We start from the raw sequence: 11,747 nt of genomic DNA, 5'->3' as shown, positions 1-11,747 counted from the left end.
TAAGGAAACATGCATGAATGAGAAAATAAAGAGTGGGACGCACTTGGTAGAGTTATTAAGTGCAATAAGCAGTGAAAAAGAACTCAATGCGGTGCTCACGCTGACTGACACACAGCCGAAGCGCACGCACTGAAAGCCCCTTTCTCAAAAGCATGCGATCGCAAAAACAGATCTCTTATGTTTTACTGTGCTTGAATGGTCAAATACGCACACAGTTATGTCATAATGCCCGTTGTGTGGAGTATTCAAGTAAACACAGTCGGATATATGTTAAATAAATGTAAAACAGTTGGGTGAAAACCGTGTTTCAGTATATTGGATCCGTGCAGTTGGTCTTAAAGGGACAGCAGCCTTATTTACCTGCTGCTGTCTGTCATTATTAATGTTAATCATGTTTGATTGATACAGTGAAGACTATGCAGTGTTTTATTTATACACTTTATTCAATTTCTGGAATATTTCTTACTACGTTAAATAAACCTAGCCAACTGTAGCTGAATAAATTAAAAGTTTATTTAATATTTATTTGTTCTGCTGTGCTTGTAATTTGCTTATTTTTCTTAATTTTAATAACAAAAATAAAATAAAAATAGCTATATCGAGGTACATATCGTTAATGAAAACATAAAATAAGATTTTGGTCATATCGCCCAGCCCTAGACTGTTAGACTGGCTGTTAGACTGATAATAATATGTTGCCAAATTTACACTGCAAATGTGGCACAGAAGCACTTCTGAAGTGGCATTTAGGTGTTTTTACCTAGACTGTTTAATGCTGCTCAGAGGTGGCATAAATGCATTTTCACAGCGATTACAACTGTATTCTTTGATACTAGGGTCTGAGGCGGGTCAAAGCATGCTTAATTTAGTCTGGCTTTTACACAGCGTTGCATAAAAAATTGGCTCTGTAAAGACACCTTATGTTATGCATACTAGCATACAAGTATTTATTTATATTTTAAATGTTGTTAAAAGGAGGCTGCATTTATGTATGTGTGTGTGTATATATATATATATATATATATTACTATTTTCTACTTTAATATAATTTAAAGCTGAATTTTCAGCAGCCATTACTTCAGTCTTGAGTGTCCTTCAGAAATCATTGTAATATGTTGAATTGATGCTCAAGAAACGTTTCTTATTATTATCAATGTTGACAACAGTTGTGCTTGTTAATTTTTTTTCAGGAGTCTTTGAATAGAAAGTTAAAAAGAACAGCATTTAATTTAAACATTTATTTGAAATTCTTTTGTAACATTTAAATGTCTTTACTATGCATAAAAAAAACACCCCATAGCAGCACACTAAAACAAGTAAGAACACCCTAGCGACCACATAGCAACGCCCAGGCACACAATCAATATTTTTTCAGAGAATATAAAAGCCAGTTGTTTGACTTGAATTTTTTCATTAGATTTTAAGCTTAAGAAATGTAATCCATTTGTCTTCGCTTTGCAAGTCCACTTTCTAATTTTCAGTGTTAACAAAGCAAGTCCTGAGGGTGTTGAATCATATGAGAATAAATAGTGTTGCATTGTGCATTCAGAGTGCAGTCTCCTTGAATCTCTCCTTGAAGACTAATAGCAGGAAAGTGTCTCTTCAAGAGGAAGCCTTTTGTATGGTTGAGTCACGTGGGCCCCTCTGCTGTTCAGAATTCAGTCAGATATGAAATGTGGACCTTGTGCCTCAACAAATACACCAAAGCAGTTCCTTGAACACTTTGAAACCTAATGCATTTCATCTTCTCTTTCAGTATCCTTTTGAGGAGAACTTGTTCCAGTCTTTATTTTACCCTCTTCAGACTAAGTTCCTAGACACAGTTAACACCCTTTGTGGAAGGATACCACAAGTGTTCCTCAAACAGATTGAGAAGACCATGAGGGCTGTTTATGAGAAAAAAGTGGTGCACCGTGTCCGACTGCCACACGAGTAATGAGCCTCGACTGCATTTCAGCATCATAAGGAAGAATCTCGGCCTGCTGCTTGAAACAGAGTGATCTTTTTCATCGAAGACAAGCAGTGCCAAAGGCAAGCTACATTTGGTCCATTAGGCACAGTATGAGCTTCATGAGCCAGAGGAGTTGGAGATTTAAGCTGGAAGTTTCATTTGAGCAGACGTTTTGGTCTGCTGAATGGAAACCGCTATGCAGGATGAATGGAATACCAGCAAAACTCTTGAAACAGAGAAGTGACCAAATGCATCGAGTGTCTCCAACTGTGGGGAAACCAACCACCTGAATGTTCCTGAAAGAATATGAGAGACTCGTTGACAAAGCCAATCCAAAAATATGGATTCATTACTGTTTATTTACAACTGTGTTGTACCATTTTTCAGCATCTAGTTCATTATGTCTGGTATTACACAATTGGAGCATTTGTGTCTCAGTATAATTGATCTAATTCTTGTCCTTAAGTGGCTGCACCAGTTTGTTTGTGCATTCTGCTGCTAAATAACGCCTTGTTTTCAAGCCACACAAATCAATGTAGTATACAGAAACAACCAAAGAGAACTAGCCTGTCAGTCTTTAGAGCTCAGCAAGATTCAGTTTAAGCACAGCCCTAATGGTGGATGATCACACTGTTTACATTGAAGATGACTTGTTAGTAAGACTACGGACATAATGAATTTGATGTTGAATTTGTGGTGGAATGTTTTTTTTAGGATAATCTGCAACAGTCTGGGAGCTACGCAAAAGGTCTAAATGTTAAAGTATTTTTTAGCAATATTCAGACCGGTCAAGTTTAAAGGAAACATTTGTTGTTTTACCCTGTGCTTTGTTAGGAGTTTGAACTTCTGCCATAGTGGGATTGAACTAATGCGATCATTTAAAATAAATCATATGCACTGATTAGAAAAGTTTGCACATCATAACAGTATACATAAAAATAAAACAACAGCTGTACAGTTTATAGTTAAGTGCACTTTTTAATACTGAATTTGGAGAAAATAAAATTAAAGGAAAAAGTGGCAAGATTTACAAAACAAACACTCTGCACCCCGTATGATCAGTTTACCCATCTCTTAAAAAAAATGAAATCCATTCATTTTTGTGTAATTGCAGCCTTTTATTTTGTTGACTGTTTCAGTGTGACAGTAAGAATATAGAAGGCAAGAGTGTGTTGTGATGTGTGTTTCGATATGTTCATTAGCACAATGTGCTTAATTATATGTGTGACCAGTTTCCAGCCTCTTGTCACTGGTCTGGGATCAGTGATGACATTTCTTTAACTGGAAACTCAGGAGACTCTTATACATCTCATGTTATCTCCGTGTGAAGAGATGCACCAGCGATGTTCATTGTATCCAGTGTGCTTTTCTGTCTTTCTGAATGTCTTGCATTGTATGTATTATTGTCCTTTTATACATAAGTGTGTGTCAGAAATGTAATAAATAAATATGCATTTAATATTGATTTGACTTTGCCTAACAATTAGCTTTGCATTATATTTCATTACAGTAGGTTCAAATTGAGAGTGAGATGAGTCATACTTGCTTTTAAACAAACAGGAAGATGAGCGTTCAATTATAAATAGGCTAATAATTGGCTGCACAAGATATTCGGGCCGTGTTTAAAAACCTATTCAACCTACCTTGACAGCATTTAAGTTTATTCAAATCGTGCCTATTGTGCTCCAAAATGCTGTCTACATGGACAGCTCACTAGGTTTTGGCACATTTGCAACTTGCAAGGGACATTTACGAAACACTTTACGCCTACAAAGCCCCAAAAAATGATGTCTAGGTGAGAAGCTGACAACATTTTGAGACGCAGCCACACTGTTGCGCAACACAGTCAGCGCTCCCGGGAGAGAGGTCCGTCAGTTCATTCCTCAGGACAGACGGTCGGTCAGAGTGTTTTTGCTTCGTTTCTTTCAAACCGCGGAGGTGCATAAACTGATCTGTGACTGGACTAAGGATGGAAGGGAGTAGTGACGGTGAGGGTGGATATGAAGATACGGACTTAAATAATTGGACGGAAGTACGGAAAAACAAACGAGTTAGGAGTAATAGTAGTAAAGAAGGCAGTAGTTCAGATGGGAGTAAAGAAGGTAGGGTAGTGCGGAGGAGGGAGGTTGAAGACGAGGGGTTTAAAATAATTAGATGTTTGGTGGGATCAGAGTGGGGAGCTGACAGGTCTAGTTTGAAAACTATATATATAGGTTTAATACGATCAGTTATGGATTATGGATGTGTGGTATATGGGTCAGCATCTAAAACCTTGTTGAAAAGATTGGATGTAATACAAGCACAAGCATTAAGGATATGTAGTGGGGCTTTTAAAACAACATCTGTGCCAGCGTTACAGGTAGAAATGGGGGAAATGCCATTGGAGCTAAGAAGACAGCAAATCATGACAACATACTGGGTGAATTTACAAGGACATAATAACCATCCTGCAATAAGTGCTATTGAACCATGCTGGGAACATGGAAAAAGGCAAATAAATAGCTTTGGTTGGGTTGTTAGGAAAAGGGCAAGTGAAATGGGTATAATGGAGAGGAATTACTCTCCAACAGTAGTTCTGCCAACTATACCTCCTTGGTTTTTACCACAGCCAGAGATAGATTTTAGCCTCCTTGAACTGATGAGAGATGAATATGGGGGAAATGATAAGATCTTTAATTCATACATCAGAGGAAATTATTACGGTTATTTACAGATTTATACCGATGGTTCTAAAGATCCTAAAACAGGTAGAGCAGCAGCAGCAGTAGTAATCCCTGAGTTCAATGTTGAGTGTGGAAAGAGAATTACCGTTGATATATCTGTATATGCATGTGAAATGATGGCCATGATTATTGCAGATCAGTGGGGGGCGGTAATGCACCCGAAAGCTGTTTGCCAACCGCCAATAAAAACAAAAGAAGAAGAAGAAGAAGTCAGCGCTCCCGAAGCGGCCGGCAGTGACGTCGCAGACGCCGCCATATTGAAATGTTTCCCTTCTCCTCTTCTTCACTGAGCTCAACAGCAGCCATCAGCTCTCGCTTTCCAACTGGAGACAGGGACAACAACACAGACATGGAGACAGACACTCTTCTGGAAGCTCTTAAAGGTGCCCGGCTGTGTGTGCTGAGGTGGTCTGAGTTTAGAGAGGAGTTATATGTGCTTATGAGCTGGTAATGTGAGTTAGCTAATGTTATCATGGCCTGTGGCTAACTGGCTTTTCCTGTTTTTCGAGGTCTGTTGTGGGTTAAGAGCAGATCAACTGGTTTCTTTTTCCTATTTTATGACTTCTATCTTTTTTTTTTTTTGAACAACGGTTTAGCTAAGTAATACGTTTATAAACAAGACTATTGTTGATTGAGATAACTAGTTAGTGGTTTTGGAAGATGTAGAGTTGATTTGAGTACATTACACATCTGTTTATTCAGGGTTAACTCTAAACTAGTGAAAAATGTAATAATAAAGTCCGATTTTCTGTATAAGTTTTCTTTATAACGTGATTTTTTTGGAATTTACACCTTAATTGGAGTTGTACTCTGTTCTGCTACTAATTTGTATATTATTATTAGAATTACTGTTGTTAATAATTTCTCATTCTTACATATATATTAATTATTTATTTATAGTCGGAGTGGTGTAAATAGTTTTTGTGACTTCATGACAAAACTCAGATTTATTGTACCTGTACTAGTTCTTATGTAAGTGTGTTAGGAAAATGTTTTAATATGTTGTCATATTTTTCATAAAAGTTCAGGGCTGGACTGGTTATAGTTTAGTGCTCATAAGTACCACAAGGTTTTGGATCTTGAAGATAATTCTGTAGACTCGAAACCAATTGTTTAGTGTCATTATAGTTGTACTGCTTACTTTATTAACTCTTCTTGGAAAATAATGATATATGTTCTCGTTTTATATGTTCTAATTTTCATGAAAGCATACATATTATTCCAAGACCAATTATAGGTATTGTCTGGGTTGTCTTAATAGTTGTAGAAAGTAAAATGCTGATTTCGGAGCTCGAATATGACCTAAACCTAGCAACAGGTGCACTGTAGTTGTTCTGTTAACATTTAAAATGTGAGATAAAGTTAATAATAAATGCTTTTTTTTTTCATGAAAGCAGATATACGTCAGAACTAGAATGGACTAACTAGATTTCGAATTGAAGATATGTTAAAGTCGGAAGTTGCTTGGATTGCTTCCAGTACATGTGTTTATATGAAATCCATAATGCGATCTTATTATTGTGTTTGCCACAGATTTTGACAAGAAGGTGAAGAAAGAGTCATCTTCGGTGTTGGATCAGTTTTTGTGCCATATTGCGAAAACCGGGGAAACCCTGTAAGTACCTCCAGATAGCAGTGAGTGATCTAAGAGGGGCATAGAAACCCCATTTACCTTTGTGTGACCCTTTTTTTTTTTTTTTTTTAATCGTAACTACTTTTCTGGGTAACTCCACAAGGTGGTTTATTGCACTACCACAGCACTTTCGGTTTTGTTCCAAAACACGCTGAACCTTGTACTTATCGACTAGATCTGCTTTAGACGACCTGCTCTCATTTCAAGAAATAATTGTGAGAATACATAGTCAGATGCATATCAGAAGATTGAATCTATGTATGTCTCTGCAAAACCTGCTTCTGATTGGCCAGTTGAGTTCTGTGGTCAATTATTTTTGCATAATGACCTGAACTGTGTTGCAGTGTTTATTTGATCCTACATAGTTGTGTTTGTTCGCTCACATCTCTCTGGTCTCTTCTAACAATATAAAACAATTTCAGCTGAATTTTCAAATATAAACATTTCATGCTCATTTATTTGGTTGGTAACCGTGTAATAAGAAGGATCGTGACCGGCAGATGTTGTCTCTTACTAATTTTAGCTGTCTGTGTGACTGTGAGTTACTAATGCTCTGTATTGTCGCATTTCAGGGTGTCCTGGTCTCAGTTTAAAAGCTACTTCATATTCAAACTGGAGAAAGTAATGGAGGATTTCCAAGCATCGGCCCCAGAGCAACGAGGGCCTGCCAACCCCAATGTAGAGTCGGTTCCTTTTGAAGAAATGAAGGAGAGAATTCTTAAAATAGCAAATGGATACAACGGGTGAGTAACATGCTAATTAATTGCACAGTGTGGTGCTATCACCAATTTTCCTTTCAGAAAAGCACTGGGTTTTTCCCTGTAATAAGTGTTCCATAATGATGTTTTGGATAAAAAGAGAGAGCCTGACTTTTTACCCCAGAGCAAGTGTGCCATCTTCTGGCTGTTGAATATAATCTAGCCTACACTGTTGTGAAGGATGCAGCAGCTAATTATTTTCCCTATCCAGGATCCCATTCACTATCCAGCGCTTGTGCGAGCTGCTCACTGAACCTAGAAGGAACTACTCAGGAACAGAAAAATTTCTCAGAGGAGTAGAGAAGGTCAGTGCATGATGCATTGTACAGTTCAAGAACTAATAGCCAAATGGACGCTGTTTAGTTGTGTGTAATGGTGCACTTCCTATAAAATGCTTTTATCTCCTTCACCCTGTTCTTATATAAATGACAGTTCATTCCCAGTATGTTCAATTTTTGTTTGCATTTTTATTCTAGTTTTGTTCCATCTGAAGTCAGGTGTGAGATATTATTACTTGCTATCTTTGACTTCCATAAAGGCTCTGTTGATTTATGGTCAAATGTATTTGTTTTGCAGGTGTGATTTATAAATCTAGAGGATCATTTACAGTGTTCTACACACTTGTCTCTTCAAATGTTTGCTAAGTGGATTTTATTATCATGTGCTGGAGGAACTTTGACTCGTCGATGCGTTTTATGTGCTTAAGTGATTTGATTACCAATCAAGGCCCACATTTTAGTCCAACTTAAAGTTTCACTCTGCACATTTTCCCCATATAGGAGGTTGTAAATGAATTTGCATCGTTTATGTTATTGATATTGATTGTTTTCTCACTTCATCAGAATGTGATGGTGGTCAGTTGCATTTATCCTACATCTGAGTAAGTAATTACTGTTCAATATTAAAATGTAAAGATGTTCCATTTTAATTGAATGCTTAAGACACCTCTAATTACTGTAGATGAATGAAGAGCTATTTCTGGCCTCTTTGTAGGAAGAATGGCTGCAGCAGTGTCAACAGAATGAATGGAGTCATGTTGTCAGGGAACATATCCACCTTTACAGAGAGGTGAGGAAAGTATATGGAGCTCAGGACTAGCCATTTTAAAAAATGAGCATGAAACTTGATTTCTCTCTATATTACAGGAAAGTGAATGGTCCAGGAACACCCAGACCATTAAACAGACAGAAACACTCCATGTCCAGTTTACTGCCCACAAATGGCCTTCCGGACAGTACAGAAAACAAAGAGACGAGCACAGCACAAGGACACAGCAAATCGGCCAGGTAGGCTAAGGGTGCTTTCACACCTGGCCCGTTGTTTCGGAACCTGGCGCGTTTCCCCCCCTTAGCTCGGTTCGTTTGGGCATATGTGAACACGGCAATCGCGCTCGGATCCGCGCCAAAACAATCTGTCCGAGATCGCCTGAACGAGGTGGTCTCGGCTCGATGAAAAACGAACTCTGGAGCGGTTCGGTTGTAGTGAGAAAGTAATCCGATCTAACGGACCAACGAACCAGGCTATATCACAATGTATAATGGGTAATTACGTAAGTTCCGTGAAAAGCATTAGCTTTGTTGTTTTGCTAATACCTCAAAATGAACCTGTGAATGTCTGTGGGTGAGCATGTGTTCTCCATTCAAAATCAAAGTGCACATTTTCACTTTATAATGCCGTCTTATTGCTCTTCTTCCTAGTAGGTGCATTTAAAAAAATGTTTTCCCGATGAATCCTGGACTCCTGCTCAAAATTATAAATTAATATAATGACAGCTACAAAAAATAAGCATACAGGTTACAGGTGTGAAAGCACCCTAAGTTTGCCATCATATCTCATTTCATCTGATCTTTCACGCTTTTTTTTTTTCTTTCTAATTTTATTTGTGAAACATACTTAAGACCAGAGATGGTGGACAGCAAAAACGAAATGCCGAGAAATACATAAATTTACTGGAAAGACCTGAACATAAAAAAAATCAAAATAATCATGTCATGTTTTTTTGTTTTGTTTTGTTTAATAATGTGGCTATATATAATTTGTTGTTCCTTAAATAAATGGTTTAAATCTAACCTAAAGATATTTTAAATTAAATCACTTTTCATTAATATCTGTAGCAAAGTCAAAGGTCTCCAGAGTTAGATACAAATGTTCTGATGTGTATAAAACGCTGATGGTTAAATCAATGGACATGTTCACTTTTCTCTCACATGATGAATAATTAAACCGCTTGAAAATGAGCAGCCCTGAATATCCTTTACATTACAGAAATACAGAATATATCTTTGTGTTCCAGTGATGCATCTGTATCAGGCATTGGTGGGCCTCTCAGCAGCTCTGTGAAAAATAAACACTTAGATGACGAGGAAGATGAGGGAATGGAGGCGGAGGAACATGAAGTGAAGAAGCTGAAATTTAACCAGGATGGCAATGATGAAGAGGAGGATGAAGATGAAGTAGACCAGCAGGTTGTCGAGACACCCGGATCTACATCAACTAATAACTCCTCGGATCAGTCAGAGGATGCCGAATCACCATCATCCATGTTGCAAGAGGGGAGTGAAGAAGAGGAGGAAAGTAAACCTCATGGTTCAGCCAGAGGCTCTGAGGACCAAGGTAGCATACTTTTTTTTTTTTTTCCCTCCTCGTTTAGGTTGTTTACACACTACATAAAGCACTAACATATTCTACTCTTTGCTAACGTAGAGCCTTCCAGCACACAGCCCGAGTGTCCCGTGGCAGATTCTAGAGAGGCTTTTACTGAGAGAGAGGTTCCCTGTGGCTCTGATGACTCCTCAGAAGAGCCCAGCGATATGGACCAATCAGAGCAGAGAGCCCCAGCGAGCGTGGACTCAAGCCCTGAGGTGAGAGAAGGGGAGGAGCCAAGCGAGCAGGTCAGCAGCAGTAGCACTGATGAAAATGCGTCTGGACCCACATCCAGCAGCAGTGGCGTAGAGTCACCCACAGAGGGCGACTCTGGGTCAGGGGCCCTGGACTTGGAGAATGCAGAGGAGGAGCCTATGGAGCAGGACTAGAAGCCTGCAGATTCCTAGCCTAAACAATAACTGCGTGCTTTTGTGGAGATTAAGAAGACACACACTTAAGTGGCCTCCCACAAAGTTCCATCAGAAGCAACACCCAACCTACCACCATGCGCCTTTCGGTCGAGAGTCCACCTAACTTCTCCAACCTTCCCAAACGGACACTTTATGCAGATGTACATATGATTTTATTGCTGTAGTGAAGGTTTTAAACTGTCTTCTTTTTTTACAGTTGTTTTCCCTTGATTTCATTCATATCATCGGTTTCTGCCAGTCTGTTTTGTCACTGAGCTTAAAGCGGTTTGACTGAAGGTTTTTGGTGTCCAGTCATCACATTGTCAACTGTGACATCAATAAACAGCTAATTAAAGAAAAATTCATGATAAAAATACAAGTTAAACTCTATTGACGCAGCTGTGGCATACTTTTGGTTACCACAGGAAATAATTCCAACTCGTAGCTCCAGTAGAAAAAGCTTAAGTGGAAGTCGCTCGCTCATAGACTTCTATAATGTATTTCAAAGCCAAAATATGTTGTCGTCATGTACAGCATACCTCAGCTGTTGTTGTTAAAGCTGAACTTGTATTAAACTAATATTTATTTTAATATTTTAGTCTTTGTTCAAGAGAGTTTAATCTGTATCTAGTGTTGTTCAAGGCTTTAGGTCAGCTAGGACGTGTCTTCTCTGCATTGGTTTATTCATATTTTAGTCACCTCGTGTCAAGCATCAGGGCAGTGGAGTTTATCGTCTCGCTCTCTCTGAAGACTCATAACTGGCTGCTGTTCAGGTTATGTTCCAAGCAAATACAAGCCATAGCTAACTTTGTTCTGTTGAATGATTCAAGCCTAGCATAACATTGTTTCTTTCTGGTCGTTTGTGTGTAACTGATGGGATGTAAAATCTCCTTTCTCACATGCTACCACCTTCGCTTTTGTATTCTTGTGCGGTCTGCACTACATTGAAAGTGAGTGGTTTATGTCAGGTACATTTACCTCTTGATTCAAACTGATTTCATGATTCATGTTAATTTATACCAACATTTCAATCTCCTATTTTATGGGAAGTTGTTTTCGTTTTTGCTGTTTGTTTTGGCAGGTGGTTGTTGACTGCTCCGACTAGCTCAATTACAATGTCATTTGTGACGGTCCAACCCGGAGTTGTCCCACCGATAACAGCTGGCTGCCGTTTTGCAGCTGTGTGTTTTTGATATTTAGAATTTTTAAATTTCTGTAAAGTAGTGTTTTGTAGAGAATTGTGTTTACTGCCTTTTGTGCATCCATATATAATTGTATAATTTTTTTCTGTGTATTACTGAATGCGTGTGGTTTCAATACAGTATTCAGACAAAGCAATAAATGTTATTGTTTTAAATGTTGGGAAGACCCTTTAATTTGTCACAGACATGAGTCTGCATCTGAATTATTACTTTGTACATATCATATAAAAGTTTAAGGGTTTTAAACTAGATATTTTACAGAAAGCTGTGTAAAGGTCTGTCAATTTATTGCTTTATTGATTTGCTTTTTGGTTGCTAGGGTGTTCTGGGTGGTTGCTAGGTGGTTGCTTACTAGTCCAAGTCAAAAGAGCCCACCCACAAGACTTCATGATATTTTCTTTTCTAGATGTGACCATCTACGATGCAA

The 11,747-nt window shown here is 38.3% G+C and overlaps 1 protein-coding gene across 1 annotated transcript; it reads left to right on the top strand.

Moving 5' to 3' along the window:
• Positions 1-3,652: 3,652 nt before the first annotated feature.
• On the top strand, positions 3,653-11,475 carry LOC107680713 (serine/threonine-protein phosphatase 4 regulatory subunit 2-B). The gene is made up of 10 exons (XM_016476743.1): positions 3,653-3,796; positions 4,882-5,057; positions 6,208-6,289; positions 6,880-7,050; positions 7,277-7,370; positions 7,908-7,945; positions 8,059-8,133; positions 8,211-8,351; positions 9,359-9,678; positions 9,769-11,475. Exons 2-10 carry the CDS (start codon positions 4,937-4,939, stop codon positions 10,095-10,097), a joined length of 1,371 nt encoding a protein of 456 aa, XP_016332229.1. The 5' UTR covers positions 3,653-3,796; positions 4,882-4,936; the 3' UTR covers positions 10,098-11,475.
• Positions 11,476-11,747: the final 272 nt, after the last annotated feature.

The sequence above is a fragment of the Sinocyclocheilus anshuiensis genome, unplaced genomic scaffold (assembly GCF_001515605.1).
Source record: "Sinocyclocheilus anshuiensis isolate Anshui unplaced genomic scaffold, SAMN03320099.WGS_v1.1 scaffold396, whole genome shotgun sequence".
NCBI classification, from domain to species: domain Eukaryota; kingdom Metazoa; phylum Chordata; class Actinopteri; order Cypriniformes; family Cyprinidae; genus Sinocyclocheilus; species Sinocyclocheilus anshuiensis.
This window is presented reverse-complemented; position numbering and strand designations above follow the sequence as displayed.